The sequence below is a fragment of the Neoarius graeffei genome, chromosome 23 (genome assembly GCF_027579695.1).
Source record: "Neoarius graeffei isolate fNeoGra1 chromosome 23, fNeoGra1.pri, whole genome shotgun sequence".
NCBI lineage: Eukaryota > Metazoa > Chordata > Actinopteri > Siluriformes > Ariidae > Neoarius > Neoarius graeffei.
The window spans coordinates 42352262-42370023 of NC_083591.1; the positions used below are offsets into that span (position 1 = coordinate 42352262).

A 17762-nucleotide genomic window follows, 5' to 3' on the forward strand; every position below is an offset into this window, starting at 1 on the left:
AATTGTATTCTGAAAAAGACTGGGAGCCAGTGCAAGGAGGCCAGAATGGGAGTGATGTGCTCACGTCTCCTGGTGCCAGTTAAAAGACGTGCAGCTGCGTTTTGGACCAGCTGTAAACGTCTAAGTGAGGTTTGAGGGAGGCCAAGATAAAGGGAATTGCAGTAATCCAATCATGATGTGATAAAAGCATGGATGACTATTTCAAGATCGTTATGAGATAGGAAGGATTTGAGACGGGAAGTCACTCTGAGTTGGTAAACTATTTTTGACCACAGTGCTAATCTGTTTGTCAAAACAGAGATCGGAGTCAAGGAAGACACCCAGGTTTTTACAGTACAACCTGATATGTAACGAGTGAAAAAGCTGATCATGATGTATACTAAGAACAGGCAGCATAAAACACGAAGAGAACTTATTTGAGAAGAGTGTTAGAGAGAATCAGGAGTAAATAGTTTTTGAAGATTTTTCTTTGTAAATCACTACTGGCATGCGAGATATCCAACCCTGAGCTCTAACATGCCGTCTGCAAGAGGGAAGCTCGATCTCATGGGTTCTTGGAATGGACTGATCTTCAGCTCCACGAAAAAGTGAAAGTACGTCTTGTTGCTCAGCGGAAGGCATTCCATCCCGAGATCCCACCAGATAGGATTTCGTCTTGTGGCTGTGACAGAAGCGTATCTGCAAAGTCAGTCTGTCCAGCTGTATACGAGCTCACATCGTTGCATACTAGGGCTGTAACGATACACCCAACTCACGATTCGATTCGTATCGCGATTTTTGACCCACGATTCGATACGCCCACGATTTTTTAAATGTTTTTTTAAAGTAGTAAATTTGACTTAACATTTACTTACTTACATTAACTATTTAATAACAAATAATTCAGACCACTGCAGAGAATGAGTAATATGTATGCAAAAATGAACAAATGTATATCCAAAGACTGTTTTATTTCTCAAAATAATACTGTTGAGCTGGAAGCTCTGTTTTTTTCGGTTCTGAAAAAGTCATTTTTCCAAATCGCGTAAATCCGTTAAGATTTTTTTTTGGGGGGGTGGCTCTCTCACTGTCTCACTCTCATAGGGCCAATGATTTTCTGTGATCGCGGAAAACAGATGGAAATTACGGAATTTTTATGGTGAAACATTGCTCGCGTGTCAAAATGTAACTGCCGCAGAAGGCTTCCGCCCAAGCACACATGCCTTCAGCGTTGCCAGATATTGCTAACGTTTTCCACCCCAAAATATGTTCAAAACCAGCCAAAAAGCACCTAAACCTGCCCAATCTGGCAACACTGCATGCCTTTCCGGTCAAGTGATTGCGATTGGCTTGTGGCGAGCTGCTTGTTTACAGATTCGCTCCCCGCGTCGCAACCAGAATGGCGACCGCTTAAAAGAAATGAATGCTGTGCCAGTGGCGAGTGTGGACGTTGCGTGACTCGCAGAAGATTGTCGCAGGTCTGCGAAAAAACGACTTACTAATAGATATAAAAAATAAAAGTAATTTAAGTAAGTTTAAAATGTAATTTAAATAAAAAGTAAAGTATTCATAAATTGAAGTTTGGAAGCGCCTCTGTTTTTGGGCTGAGGAGAAGTTTGAAAGGGTGTACCGCGATTCTGCCTTCTTGTATCGCGATACGGATCGTGGCTCTGCGTATCGCGATTTCGATATGCATATCGTTACAGCCCTATTACATACCTACTCGTTCTTGTTGTTTTTATAGTAACTGCTAATTCACAGGGTGAGTTTATTTAATCCAAATACATGGATTAAAAATTTGAGACTGTGAAGTTTTCTGTAAGGCAGGGGTGGGCAATTATTTTTTTTTCCATGGGGCCACATGAGAAACAGAAAATTTTGTGGAGGGCCGGACCAAAAGGCTGAACTAAATTCTGCATAATATTAATTGTATTTCTTTATATAAAGCAATAAATAACATTGTTTTTACAAGCTGCTAAGACTGGTAAGAGTATGGAAAAAACAAGGTTGCCTTAAAAAAAATGTCATTTATTCAATCAAATTTCCCAAAACAATGGTTAACAAAATGTGAACGTTTGTACCTTTTTTTTTTTTTTCTTTCCCAGTCACATTCACCCCAAAACACAATAAAGACATCACAATATTGTCTTTCTACTCCAAATATCAAGCAAGATACATCATATTATAATAATGATGCCCGCATTTGTAGTCTAATCACCTCATTTGGTGTTTTTCAGTTTTTTATTTGTTCAGTGAGAGAAATCTCGTCTCTGTTGGTCTTTAACGAGTGCATCAGAGTCAGGTTGAGTGTCTGAGGTGGAGATGCGAAGCATAGCTGACAGATGATCATCAGTCGATTCGGTGTAGGAATCAGATCTTTTTTTTTTAATTAAATTACAACATAAAATCACACCTCTGAAAATATAATCTAAAAAGAAAACTTATAAAATACATATACAATATATGTAAAATGGAAAAAAAAAACAAGGGGTTTATGAAAGGTTAACTTCTGCTATGAATGTGTGCAGTATATTTGCATGAGGATTGTTTATATATTTCAGACATTTTTGTAACAAGGACAGTTCATTCTTAAGAGCAGGCCGTGAAGGGGGGGATTTGGCATATCGTCACTTGTGTATGTAATGCTTTGTAAAAATCATGAGATTATTCACCAAAAAGTAGGAATCGGATCTACAGATCGGCTCGGGCTCCGGCGCCTGCTGGTGACGTCACACTATGTGATTGGCTGGACCGTTTGAAGGATGACGTACAAGTTTGTGGTTGGTCTGGACAAATTACGGAAGTAGTTATTGCGGGATTAGGTTTCATGTCATGTTCATGTCGCGCGCATTGCGTTTTTGTTGAACACAACTTCAAAATAAAAGCAATGCACATTCAGTCCATGCATGAGGTAAAATTAGAAAATACGTTTATTTTGTAATTTCTAATTAACCTTACGCAGGCCGGTCAGAATGAACCAAAGGGCCGGATGCGGCCCGCAGGCCGTAAAATGCCCAGGTCTGCTGTAAGGAGATGTTTATTTAAGTGCTTTGAAACAGCCAGCGGTGAGGTTTTTTTTTTTTTTTTCCTCCAGGGTGGAGGGCTTTGCTGCTTCAGTAGTAGGAGCTGTTTTTTTTTTTTTTTTAAACGCCTTATTAACTTGAAGGGATTGTGGGGGGAAAAGAGGAACGACTGTTTTAAAACGTTATTAATATAAGTGATAGGAACTGCCTTGTTTTGTAGATATTCAACATTTAATGTAACTGTCAACTGATAAAGTTTATTTTGACAACTTGCAAAAATTGTTAGCAAGTTGCTGATTTTCTTATAACGGAGCATCCTATTTTGTGGTACACGTCATCTTGTTACAGAAACGGATCACGTTTTCTTCCTCTCCGATATCTGATCCAGCATATTCTGTTGATGTCAGCCTGACACGGATATTGGATATCCGTCTCTAATGTTTAGCCTAACAGCGTTTGAGGGGTTTGTAGATTTGATTATATAATTTGTCTCTGACCTCAGCCAACTCCAAGAGCTTGATTTACCTAAGGAGCATCATTACCTAATGAGGATGACGACGACTACTACTTTTCTTTTAAATCCTTTTTTTTCTTTCTCCCCCTTCTCCTGTTCCTGTGCAGGAGCTGGTTTAGAATGTCCCGTGTGTAAAGAAGAGTACACCGAGGGGGAAAGCGTTCGAGAACTTCCATGCAGTCACCTCTTTCACAATGACTGTATCGTGCCCTGGCTCGAACAGGTATCTCGCTCATCTTTTCCCGACTTCTACTCTGCTTCGCTTTCTGTTTCTTTTAAATACTGTGGTTGTATTTGTTTCAATTTATTGCAGCGTTTGCTCTCATTTAAGGCAGACAGTGTCCTAAGTATCCATCAGTATGATCATACAGGGGACATTTTTGTGATAGCTGAGGCACCACGTGTCCGACCAAAGATTTTTCATTGCAAAGCAGCCTTAAAGTGCACATCACGGGTAAATTCAGGAGCAAGATCAATGTAATTCTCCTATTTTACACTGAACAAAAATATAAACGCAGCACCTAAAGATTTTATTTATTTTGTACATCCGATACTGATTTTTTTTTTTCTGCCCACATCAAATGATAGTATAGCATACCAGTAAACATTTTTTGAAAAAAAAAAAAATATCCCTCTACTGAAGTTCTGAGCAGTGCCCAGACTTGAGATAATCCATGATCCAGTCGGGTGTGACCATTGCAGACAAAAATTTCACTGAGTAATGCATGTCATGACCATCCTTTATGTGGGGCCAATAAAAGGCCACCCTAAAATGACAAAAATGTTCAAATGTCAAGATGCCACAGATGACCAGAATCAACCGGGAACGAGCCATTGGCATGCTGCAGGCTGGAATGTCCATCAGAGCTGTAGGGCGTCAATTGGGGGTGCATAATTGCACGATAGTCCGCCTCCGACAACGATTTCAGCAGCATGGCACCACAGACAACATGCCACATGCACGCAGGCCACGTGTCACCACTCCAGCACAAGACCGGCATATCCGTCTGACCCACCTGCGTGATCGGTGCCGGACTGCAACACGGACCGCAGATGAGACCATGGGGAGACACAATCGCAGGGTCAGCAGTCAAACTGTGAGAAACCGACTCAGAGAAGCTGGCCTCCATGCACGTAGACCTCATCGAGGATTGGACCTGACTGCTGGGCGACGACGTTCTCGTCTGGACTGGGCTCGGGCACATAGAAAATAAAAATGAAAGTGAATTTCTATCTGAACATTTGTATTTCATAAAATATGGACCGCTGCGTTTATATTTTTGTTCAGTGTATATTAAACTTTGGTCAAATATCTGTCACATTTTTGCGTTTTGTGCAATTTTTTTTTACCTTGCGCAGTACCAGAAAAATTCAGTTGAAATCAAGCCATGTGAGGCGAATTGGTCCGCCTCTGAAAAAACTTGGCATTTGGATTTCCTGGCAGACATTGATTTTCGTGACGTCGCGTGCGGGACGCCTCCCTCTGAATCCTACGTCAGCGCTGGTTTGTTTATGAAAAAACAACCTGGTGGTTTTCTGCAAATTTCTTTATCGTGTAATTATTAAAATGGTTAACAGATGTATCGTAGGAGGGTGTAGCAACACCAGTCTTGATGGGATTAGTACTCATCGTTTCCCAAAAGACCGGACAATGAGAGAGAAATGGGAGCGCTTGGTCTACACAGGCTGTGCACTGAAACCGTGCAAAGCTCTCGCAGCCTGCTGGCGCTTCCGCAGGTGACGTCACGAATCTGGCTCCAGACTCCCTTGGGATTTTTCCAGACGCGTTATTTTATTTTTTTCTGCTGTAGACAGATGGCCTTGTGCAAAATTACTTTTCTGGATGAGTGTGTAAAGGGACATATTTTCATATAAAAAAAAAAAAAAAACGAAATTGGTCCAGAATATGCACTTTAAGGCAATTAGCATGAAATTCACGGTTCAGAGTTTACAGGCATGTGGGCCACACAAAGCAAATCTCTGTGCAGGTCAACTGTTTTGAAAATAAAATATAAGAGACAATGCATGGACACTTGATCGCGCAAGTATTTGTGTAAGGACCGCTAGCATTTTTAGTTTTTTTTTTTACACATTAATTTACCAGGGCAGATGCATTTTTATTACAGTGGTGCTTGACAGTTTGTGAACCATTGAGATTTATTTTTTTTTTTAATAATCCTGCATGAATGTGACCTAAAACAACATCAGATTTTCACACAAGTCCTAAAAGTAGATAAAGAGAATCTAATGAGACAAAATATTATACTTGGTCGTTTATTTATTGAGGAAGATAATCCAATAATGCATATCTGTGAGTGGTAAAAGTATGTGTCAAGGATTAGCGGGTAATTTGAAGGTGAACTTCGTCGGGTGTTTTCAGTTAATGGGCTGGCAATCAGGTGTGAGCGTGTGCACGGTTTTATTTCGAGAGCAGGGATCTATCAAAGTCTGATCTTCACAACACGTATTTATGGAGATGTATCATGACACGAGCAAAGGAGATTTCTGAGGACCGTAGAGAGAGAGTTGCTGGAGCTCATCAGGCTGGAAAAGGTTCCAAATCAATCTCCAAAGAGTTTGGACGCCACCAATCCGCAGTCTGACAGATGGAGGAAATTCAAGATCACAGTTACCCTCCCCAGGAGTGATGGACCAACAAAGATCACAAAGACCAAGGCATCGTCCTCAAGGTCACAAAGGAACTGAGGGTGACTTCTTCTAAGAAACTAAAGGCCTATCTTGCATTGGCTAATGTTCAGGAGAACACCTGAAGTTTTTCATTAAAGGATGAAGAACCACCAAACATGCCATCTTTGCAAGACATCGTTGATACTCGAGCATATTTTACTCTGCTATCCTGGGCAAAACACCACGAGAATGTTTGTTTGTTTTGTTTTTACTCACAAAATATCTTGGATGGTGGTTTCTGCCATGACCCTCCTGGATACATTGAACCGGTACACACTCGGTCCAGGAGAGATGTAAAGCCTGCCCACGCAGAACACTGATTGGTCTACTTAACAAGACAGAGCAGTTCGGATTCTGTCTTGCTTGTTCGCTTGAGATTCTGGCATATTGTATTTAATTTGCGGGTGTCGGGAGCTGCTATCAATATGTGAGAGGCTTCTAGAAATTCCAGGAGAGTTGGGAATAATTTAGCTTGTCCTATCGGACAAGCAGATGCTGATTTATCTCGTCCAGACCAAATATTTAGTTGTCCCGGACAGTCGGACGACCATTAACACCCCTGAAGTTGTTCTGCCAAAGTATGGTTACAGAAGAAAAAAATTTTGTTTTGCAATGGCCAAGTCAAAGTCCTAATCTTAATTTTATAGAAACGTTGTGTGAGAAAACCCATCAATGTTCCGGAGCTGAAGCTGCTGTGTTTAGAGGAATGGGCTAAAATTTCTCCAAGCTGATGTGCAGGACCGCTCAACAGTTACCACAAACATTGAGTTGTGGTTATTGCTGCACAGTGAGGTCACACCAGATACTGAAAACAAAGATCTTAAATAATTAAACGACGATGTGTAAGATTTTGTATGACTTTTTTTTGTCAAGTCCTTTTTGTTTAATTGGGTTCTCGTTATCTCTCTGCTGTTTTGTCGTCTTTTCAGAAATATAGACATATAAGGGTTCACAAACTTGCAAGCACCAGTGTTTTTGTGTGCATGTTCACACACCACGATATTGTGTAAAGTGTCTTTGTGATGTATTTCGTGATCCCAACACATTGTGTCTGTTGTGTCTTTCTTCACAGCACGACACGTGTCCCGTTTGCAGGAAGAGCTTGAGCGGCCAGAACACAGCCACAGATTCTCCCAACTTATCAGGAATGAACTTGTCACCTTCATCATCATCATCATCCTCGTCCTCCTCTTCCTGAAGTTCCTCCAATCACAAAAACGCTGCCGACAACTCCTAAAATACCCACAAACATACCAGCGCTGGAAACCGGCACCCACTACCTGCCAAATGCGGGTGGTTTTGCTCAGCTTACCAGCTACAGTGGTGGGTAAATAAATAGCATATACAAAGGAATAATGCAATTCTAACAAGTATTTGTGACCTTAGACAACGCAGATTGAATCGTGAGTCTGCTTGTTCCACTCGGATGCTTTAATGAGGATCCAGTCGTTAAATTATTGAGCATAGAATGCTGACTACTGACTGACGGTTAAAGAGCACTACCTCGGGTCAAGCAGCCTAGGCTAGCGTTTGCAGTAAACAAACCAAAAAATGTTGCATCATAGGCCTGAAGAGAGAGCCTCCTCGGAGACCCAGGCCAAAGAAGCAAAAGGTTGAAAAACTTTTTTTTTTTTTTAATGAGAAGTGGAGAAAAGCCAACAACCGATTTATCTCGTGAATGGTTAGTCGTTTTCTTTTTAATCTGCCCAACTCAAGTGCAACTTCCATCAGTTTACAGTTGTGTGTGTGTATATATATATATATATATATATATATATATATATATATATATATATATATATATGTGTGTATATATATATGAGAGAGAGAGAATGTCTGTCAGTATTTTCCTCGAGGTTAATTATTTAGCCTGTTTACCGAAATAATCATGCTTCAATGTTGTAGCTCTTATTTTTCACATGCAGTTACACACTTTATTTAAAACAAAGTGACTGACTGGTAGATTTTGGAATCCATCAGCCACAGTGGCAGGTGGATAACCCACACACACAACCCCTCCGCATTTTATTTCAGTCCGAGAGGGCGTGGCCAGCATTAAAGTGCATACTCTGGACCAATTTTTTTTTTTTTTTTTTTTATATGAAAGTATGTCCCTTTACACACTCATCCAGAAGGGTAATTTTGCACAAGGCTATCTGTCTACAGCAGAAAAAAAATAAAAATAACGCATCTGGAAAAATCCCAAGGGAGTCTGGAGCCAGATTCGTGACGTCACCTGCGGAAGCACCAGCTTGCACGGTTTCAGTGCACAGCCTGTGTAGACCAAGCGCTCCCATTTCTCTCTCATTGTCCGGTCTTTTGGGAAACGATGAGTACTAATCCCATCAAGATCGGTGTTGCTACACCCTCCTACGATACATCTGTTAACCATTTTAATAATTACGCGATAACGTTGAAGAAATTTGCAGAAAACCACCAGGTCGTTTCCTCATAAACAAACCAGCGCTGGTGTAGGATTCAGAAGGAGGCGTCCCGCACGCGACGTCACGAAAATCAATGTTTGCCGGGAAATCCAAATGCCAAGTTTTTTCAGAGGCGGACCAATTCGTCTCAAATGGCTTGATTTCAACTGAATTTTTCTGGTATTGCATAAAATGTAACACATATTTGACCAAAGTTTAATATAAAGTAGGAGGATTACATTGATCTTGCTCCTGAATTTACCCGTGATGTGCACTTTAAGCTCAAACCCTTCATAGGCTGTACAGAGTAAATGTGTCAGAAAACGGAATCCAGGGACATGTGTCGGCCCGGGGGCATTTTGAGTTATTGACAGATTCAGAAAATACAGTTTCTAAGCTTTCCAATGATGCCTTCCATGTGGAGATCTGACAATATTTGAAGAATGTGTGGCCTTTTGAAAGTGTATACTTCTTAAAACAGAAAAGGGAGAAAATCGCCCTCAAAGTTTTCCATCTCAGTTACTCTGGGTGTAGGGCGGGCACATAATGCTGCTCATTTGCATGACATTAAGGAAAGCCCTACCCCCTATGAGCTAGCACGATACTACTTTCATGTAAACAAAGATCACCACGTCAATTTTCCTTCCATGCAAAGTATGCCTAACACAATTATGAAGTGCAAAAATAAGTCCTAAAGTATACTTTAACGTTTTGTGGTTGAAAAATTACTCACACTGTAAGAAAGAAAGAGAGCACGATGATGACACAACACAACACTAGTTTCATGTAAAGCCTCAGTCACAACCGGCCGTACCGTGCTCCTACGGCCGGTCTACATGCAAAAAACGCAAGAAACGCATGGAGGGCGCGTGTGAAACGCACGAGAGCGCGCGACGTGCTGATTTTCGAGCCGCAGACCGGCCGCAGAGGTTCTTTGTCATGTCAAACAAACTCTACGGGCGCTTACGTTTTTTTTTTCAGGTTGCAAGACAAACTTACGGCCAACGCGCATCTTTCTCTGTGAACAAAAAAAACCGCAGCGATTTGGGAAACGCAAAAAATCGCACGGCCAAAAAATCGTATGTCCGGTTGTGACCTAGGCTTAACCAAACCACAACACTCTCCGTTACATGCAAAAATAACCACACAGCCTTAGATTAATAAACTTACCCCATCAGAAAGAGAAACGGCGCCTTGCACACACCAATGCCTCCGATGGAATAATGTAATCCTAGAACGGTCCGTGTATCATCCAATCATTCAAGTATTCCATTCAATCTGGAAAACGAGGTTGCGGTTTTTTTTGCTAGAAATGGTGATCTCCGATGTAAATACCGTGTGTCTGTTTGCTTCGCGGTGTTTCAGCTCCTCTGCGCTCTGTTTAGTAACTCATTCCATAGTGAAATCACACGCCTGTATGCAGGTTAAGTAGCCATGCGTTCAGCTCGCATCATACAGCTGATTCGCAAAAAAACAAACAAAAGACTTAAATCATCACGTGAATGGCCCATATGGTAATTTACCCACACCCCCCAGCAGGCTACAGTCCTGACAAAAACGAGACAATTTGCAACAAAAAATGTATGCTTTTCCAACAAAACAATCTATTATCTGAAATACTGATTGCGTTCTTCAAGATCTCAACTTACACATGATGGAAAAAAACAAAAATCACAAATTTCGAAAAAAATGCTTCTTTTGCGATTATCTCGGATTCGTTTCGGCCGACATGTGTCCCTGGATTCAGCGAGGGGTCACAAATTGTAACTCGTAAGTCTATTCTGACCCCCTTCGGTCTAAGAGAGCGCTTTGGTTAAAAAGGTGCAGTTTGATAAAGATTTAATTCTGAAAAGTTCTCCACAAAACCGAGTGCTAAATTTGAATAATTTGCTATCATGTCGAGCAAGCTTGGACCCCCACTACCCTGCCTCTTCAACTGACTTTATCCTACATTGCCGCAGGCAGTTGTTGCACCAGCAGTGGCCAGCAAACTGTAATCATCTCTCCCAGATGGTTGCCGATACGGAGAGAATAAATCCGTGTAGTTCTTTATTTGTTCGATGGTCTTTCCAGGAGATATTTAAAGCTCTTCTTAACATTTCTTGTAAAGGCACCGTCAAACGAGGATTGGAGTTTGGAGGTGAGTGTCCAGGTAGTTGACCCATAAACCAGGACAGATTCAACAGTGGCTCTGAAGAAGTTATGTTTTAGGTCTGGTGGAAGGTTGGATTTCTAAACTTTATCCAAGCTGTTTAGAGCTCCCCAGACTTTTCCGAGACGAAGCTTGACGTCTCTCTTGGAGAATGCAATGTTGCTGCCTAGATCAATGAACTCTGCAGTCTCTTTGATGTCATCACCGTCCAGCGATTTGATGGGACCTTCTACATTGTAGGACATTAGTTCCATTTTGCGTGTATTTACATACAGGCCAATCGAGCGAGCTGCATCTTCAACGAAGTGAAGTTGGGTGATAGCATCTTCTATATTGTCAGCAAAGAGGACGAGGTCATCAGCATAGTCAGTATCCGTTATTTTCTGTTCTGGATAACGCTGACTCCGGGCTCTTTCCAGGGTGAACCCAAGTTCTCTATGCTCATCCGCTGAAATTCTTAGCACGTAGTCAAAGCGGATAACAAACGGATAAGGGGTAAGCGTGTCCCCTTGCTGAACCCTTGCAAGGATGTAAAAGTCGTCGGTGTCGCCGTCAGGAGAGCAGACTGTGGACAGAGTACTGCTGTACAGCATCATGATTGCATTGACTGTTTCTTGGGGAATACCATAAGCATGGAGAATCTCCATTTTCTTGCGGTGGATGGAGTCGAATGCTTTGAAGAACTCTATAAATAGAACAGCTGGCAGGTTCTTGGCCTTTACTCTTTCGATGACGCGTCTTGCTGTAAGAATCTGACCTGTTGTCAGTCTACCTTCACTGAAACCATTTTGGTTACGACAGAGATGGGGTTCTAGTTTAGGACGAACATGGTTGAGAATAAGTCGATTGTAGATTTTCGCGACAATTGCAGTGTGTGTGATTCCTCTATAGTTAGTTGAAACCCTGAGATCCCCTTTCTAAAGCCTCGGTCACAACTGGCCGTATGTGCTCCGATGGCCGGTCTACATGCAAAAAAACCACAAACGCATGGAGGGCGCGCGTGTGACGTGCTGATTTTCGAGCCGTAGACTGGCCGCAGAGGTTCTTTGTCATGTCAAACAAACTCTACTGACACTTAAGTTTTTTTCAGGTTGCAAGACAAACTTGGGGCCAACGTGCATCTTTCTCCACGAAAAAAAAAACGCAGCGATTTGGGAAACGCCAGAAATCACACTGCCAAAAAATCGTACGTCCGGTTGTGACCTAGGCTTAAGGAAAGGGTACAGTGCAGCCTTGGGTCCATCCGTCGATATGTTGTCCACTATACACAGTGTTGCACGTGTCGAGTAATTCTTTGTTGAAAGCTCCAGTTTTCCATACGTCTGCTTGGATGTTGTCGAGTCTGCAGGCTTTTTCATTAGCCATGTTCTTCAGAACGACAGCGAGCTCCTCTGTTGAGAGAGGTCCTTTCTTTACATCAAGTTCCTTGAAAATTATTTGTCTGGTTGAGCTATCAATGATGGTTGGTGGTTTTCCAAGAAGATTTTGGAAGTGCTCTTTCCAGAGATCAAGTCTTTCTTGCTGGCTTGAAGCTTTCAACTTGGCTTTATTTGCATGCTTCCTCCTGCATATTTTGTTAACCGTTTTCCAAGCAGGGGCTGCTCTGTTTTCGAGGTTTGCATTTGCGATCAGGTTGACTTTTTTTGCTCTGAAGATACACTTGTTGCTCAGCCTTGTATGTGGCAGAAAGGGAGGCTTGGGCTCTTTTGAACTTTTTTGTTTTGATTTCGTGGGGTTCACATTTTTGGCTTTTGCAGCCTCACTTGGCTGTTTACGACCCTTAATAACTGCGTCTGACTCCCATGGGACACGCTTTTTTAACTTTGGTTTTATTGGAATCCAATTGAGGGCTGCTTCCTTACAGGCGGTCTGAAAGTTGTTATACGTCTGGTTAGCCGAGTTATGATCGCTTCCAGATTGCAGAACCGCGAAATGATTTCTCAAGGCAATTGTGAACGACTGCAGTGTCCCCTTGTTGTTGCACAGAAGAGACCAGTCGTGAGGGCTTTCCTTTGTTTGCCCAGAGACTCTGCCAAATTCGTGAAGTTACTATCCTATGATCTGAGCTGACGTTCTCGAAAGAGCTGTAAGGACGGCAATTCATGACCCTATTTCTCCATTTGTTATTTATGATGACCTATTCAAGTTGAGCGTTAACCCTATTTGGGTAGCTGAAAGTCCAGCACTGACCGGTTCTTTTCAGGAATTTTGTGTTCAGACATGTTAGATTGTTTTCATTGAGGAAGTCATGGAGCGTTTTTCCATTTCTGTTGGTTTCTGTATGGAAGGAAAACTTGTACCCATCAGTGAGACCAAGTTGTGCATTCAAGTCTCCACCTAAGACAACAACGTTATGCTTAGGAATCTGGCGCACCAAAGAGGATAGGTCGGGATAGAATTTTTCAACTGCACTCTCCTCGTAAACGTTGGTAGGGCTGAAACAGCTAATGACGGAGGAGTCTGGATTCCCGTTAAAATACGTGGCGTTATTGACTCCATGTAGTTACAGTTGTGCTCATAAGTTTACATACCCTGGCAGAATCTATGATTCTTTGACCATTTTTCAGAGAATATGAATGATAACACAAAAACATCTTTTCCACTCGTGCTTAGTGGTTGGGTGAAACCATTTATTGTCAAACGACTGTTTTTTCTCTTTTTAAATCATAATGACAACAGAAACTACCCAAATGACCCTGATCAAAAGTTCACATACCCTGGTGATTTTGGCCTGATAACATGCACAGAAGTTGACACAAATGGGTTTGAACAGCTACGAAAGGTAACGTCCTCACCTGTGATCTGTTTGCTTGTAATCAGTGTGTGTGCATAAAAGCTGAGTGAGTTTCTGGGATCCAGACAGACTCTTGCATCTTTCATCCAGCCACTGACGTTTCTGGATTCTGAGTCATGGGGAAAGCAAAAGAATTGTCAACGGATCTATGGGAAAAGGTAGTTGAACTGTATAAAACAGGAAAGGGATACAAAAAGATATCCAAGGAATTGATGATGCCAGTCAGCAGTGTTCAAACTGTGATTAACAAATGGAAAATCAGGGGCTCTGTTCAAACCAGGCAAATGCCACTAATGCCGCTTTTCCACTACAAACGCGGCTGAGCCGTGCCGTGCCGAGTCGAGCTGAGTCGAGCTGAGCGGGGCTGTTGGAGTTGCATTTCGACTACAACCGCGCTGAACCGTGCTGGCTGGAAGTGGGTGGACACATTGGGTGGAGTTAGCGAAAGTGGGTGGACGTCATGTGATGTCGTTAAGCAGCGCAAACAGTGACATCAGTGACAGTGGCGGAACAAGTCAGAGCCGGGCCGGGGGCGGGGCAAATGACCGGGCCCTTTATTAAAGCTTATCATAACATCATTTTAGGCTACAAAATGTCCGCAACTGCGGTGTTTACCAATTTCAACACTACCGGGTGCAACTATGTTATTTAGTACATCAAGTCCTTCAAACGAACATGTAACTCAGAAACAAAAAACATTAGGATACTGTACATGGCTCATAATAAAACATCAATAGCCTACTGCGCGCATTATTTGAAGGGCATACAACGAGCCTTGCGCTCCGCGAACTCGTCCACGATGCTCTGTATGTCACTGATTCAGTGAGCTTTTAAGCGGCAGTCTCACGACCCGGATAGTAAACAATAAACATGGAGGACATGGAGTCGTTAGTGTTGCTGGTCTTGGTGCTGTGGCTTGTTGTCACCGACAACGCCAACAGATACTGGCAAGAGCGTATAGATGAGGCGAGGCGCATAAGGCTTCAGAAATTCTCGTAATTCGTAATTCTTCTTCTTCCGGGTTTGCGGTGTTTACAGATCCCAGCGCGCTCGCGGGGCGTGTGTGGGCATGTGAGGACACTCCTCCTCACCAATCAGTGCACAGGGGAGTGTCTGCTCACGCCCCCAGCCTCAGTCAGCACGGTTTGGCTCGCTTCAGCCCTACCCCAAAACGGTGCGAGTTTTAGGGGCTAAGCAGGGCTGAAACGAGCTGAGTCGTGCTGGTTTTTGGTAGTCGAAACGCGAGCCGTGTCGGGCTGAAGTGAGCTGAAAAAGGGTAGTGGAAAAGGGCCAAAAGTATCTCGCCTACAATACGCCAAACAGCACAGAGACGAGCCTCAAAACTTCTGGAACAAGGTCATTTGGAGTGACGAGACCAAAATTGAACTTTTTGGCCACAACCATAACCGTTACATTTGGAGAGGTGTCAACAAGGCCTATGATGAAAGGAACACCATTCCGACTGTAAAGCACGGAGGTGGATCGCTGATGTTTTGGGCATGTGTGAGCTACAAAGGCACAGGAAACTTGGTCACAGTTGAAGGAAAGATAAATGCAGCACGTTATCAGCAAATACTGCAGGCAAATTTGCACTCATCAGCCCGGAAGCTGCGTATGGGACGTACTTGGACGTTCCAACATGACAACGATCCAAAACACAAGGCCAAGTCGACCTGTCATTGGCTACAGCAGAATAAAGTGAAGGTTCTGGAGTAGCCATCTCAGTCTCCTGACCTCAATATCATTGAGCCACTCTGGGGAGATCTCAAACGCGCAGTTCATGCAAGACAGCCCAGGAATTTACAGGAACTGGAGGCTTTTTGCCAAGAAGAATGGGCAGCTTTACCATCTGAGAAAATAAAGAGCCTCATCCACAACTACCACAAAAGACTTCAGGCTGTCATTGATGTTAGAGAGGGCAATACACGGTATTAAGAACTGGGGTATGTAAACTTTTGATCAGGGTCATTTGGATGTTTTTTGTTGTCATTATGATTTAAAAATAGAAAACACAGTTGTTTTATCAATAAATGGCTTCACCCAACCACTAACCACGAGTGGGGAAAAAAGTTTTTGTGTTATCATTCATATTCTCTGAAAAAAGGCCAAGAAAGCAAAAATTCTGCCAGGGTATGTAAACTTATGAGCACAACTGTAAGTGCCTTATAAGCATGTAGGCTTAATAGCATTCCAACTCCCAACAGAAGCATTGGTACTGTTTTTCCAGGCTGACGAGGTAACTAGGGTCCAGTTTCCAACCTTGTGATATTTGACAATGTCGTCGTGAGTAAGGCGATGTTGCTGTAGGCAAATTACATGTCAGTTGCTTCAGCTGAAGCAACTGAGACCCCAAGCTGGGCTTCTGATAAGTGTTCTTACATTAAACATTGCAATGAAGACAACCTTTTTGCATTTAAGGAGTCTGTGGTTAAAGAGCTGCTCGGTAGCCAACTTTTCGACTGCGTACCAAGCAGAGTTTGGGGACGCGGCCCTTGTTTAACCGCATGACGGGCAATCGGGATGAACGACAGATTTAAGGCTGAGACATGGTGGCGAAGACAAGGAGCTGCGGACGCCACACTTGCGGTCCTGGCAGTAGTCAACGAACACGATTGGGAGACCTTGGCCGTTGTTTGTTTAGCGCAAATCATCCGCCCAACATCAATTTCATGTGCAGTCGTTGGTCAACGAGAACTCGTCCGTAATGCATCTGAAATCCACCACGCTGTTCCTCATGGCTTTGCCAGTATCCCTGGCAGGGGGGTTAAGGGAGTACTACCACCTTTCCACAGTGGACTCCCCAGGCTAGTGAAGGAAGGAGGCACCTTACTACTCCTATTGTGGACCACCCAAATTGGGGTGTACACCTGTTGCTATCAAAATTGGCTATAAATATTCCAGCGCATGCAAACATTGTTTACCGTTCTGAGCCAGTGCACACATGAATACACCTGGGCACAGGCACCACGCAAGGCAATTTATCTAATCAAATTCTGCTGGTAGGTCAAAGGTTGATCAGCTTGAATAAACAAAATGGCGTCGCCCACAATACCACAGACCAGAGATAGAGATATAAAACAAACGGGCACGAGCATATTTTTCCCTGTTAGTATTCAAAGCCATAGTCACCACAGAATAAAGACAAACTATGAAGCTTTGATTTTTTTATTCTGCTATAGATCAACAACCCCGATTCCAAAAAAGTTGGGACAAAGTACAAATTGTAAATAAAAACGGAATGCAATAATTTACAAATCTCAAAAACTGATATTGTATTCACAATAGAACATAGACAAATGTCGAAAGTGAGACATTTTGAAATTTCATGCCAAATATTGGCTCATTTGAAATTTCATGACAGCAACACATCTCAAAAAAGTTGGGACAGGGGCAATAAGAGGCTGGAAAAGTTAAAGGTACAAAAAAGGAACAGCTGGAGGACCAAATTGCAACTCATTAGGTCAGTTGGCAATAGGTCATTAACATGACTGGGTATAAAAAGAGCATCTTGGAGTGGCAGCGGCTCTCAGAAGTAAAGATGGGAAGAGGATCACCAATCCCCCTAATTCTGCACCGACAAATAGTGGAGCAATATCAGAAAGGAGTTTGACAGTGTAAAATTGCAAAGAGTTTGAACATATCATCATCTACAGTGCATAATATCATCAAAAGATTCAGAGAATCTGGAAGAATCTCTATGCGTAAGGGTCAAGGCCGGAAAACCATACTGGGTGCCCGTGATCTTCGGGCCCTTAGACGGCACTGCATCACATACAGGCATGCTTCTGTATTGGAAATCACAAAATGGGCTCAGGAATATTTCCAGAGAACATTATCTGTGAACACAATTCACCGTGCCATCCGCCGTTGCCAGCTAAAACTCTATAGTTCAAAGAAGAAGCCGTATCTAAACATGATCCAGAAGCGCAGACGTCTTCTCTGGGCCAAGGCTCATTTAAAATGGACTGTGGCAAAGTGGAAAACTGTTCTGTGGTCAGACGAATCAAAATTTGAAGTTCTTTATGGAAATCAGGGACGCCGTGTCATTCGGACTAAAGAGGAGAAGGACGACCCAAGTTGTTTTCAGCGCTCAGTTCAGAAGCCTGCATCTCTGATGGTATGGGGTTGCATTAGTGCGTGTGGCATGGGCAGCTTACACATCTGGAAAGACGCCATCAATGCTGAAAGG

General features: G+C 42.7%; 1 protein-coding gene across 1 annotated transcript in view; it reads left to right on the plus strand.

The window, feature by feature from the left end:
* Positions 1-17762, plus strand: part of LOC132871740 (E3 ubiquitin-protein ligase RNF126-like) — a 57691-nt gene that overhangs the window by 35432 nt on the left and 4497 nt on the right. The window contains exons 8-9 of the mRNA XM_060906205.1: positions 3624-3739; positions 7277-7527. Of these exons, the coding sequence (XP_060762188.1) occupies positions 3624-3739; positions 7277-7402 (242 nt within the window). The 3' untranslated portion in view covers positions 7403-7527. The remainder of the gene's footprint in view (positions 1-3623; positions 3740-7276; positions 7528-17762) is intronic.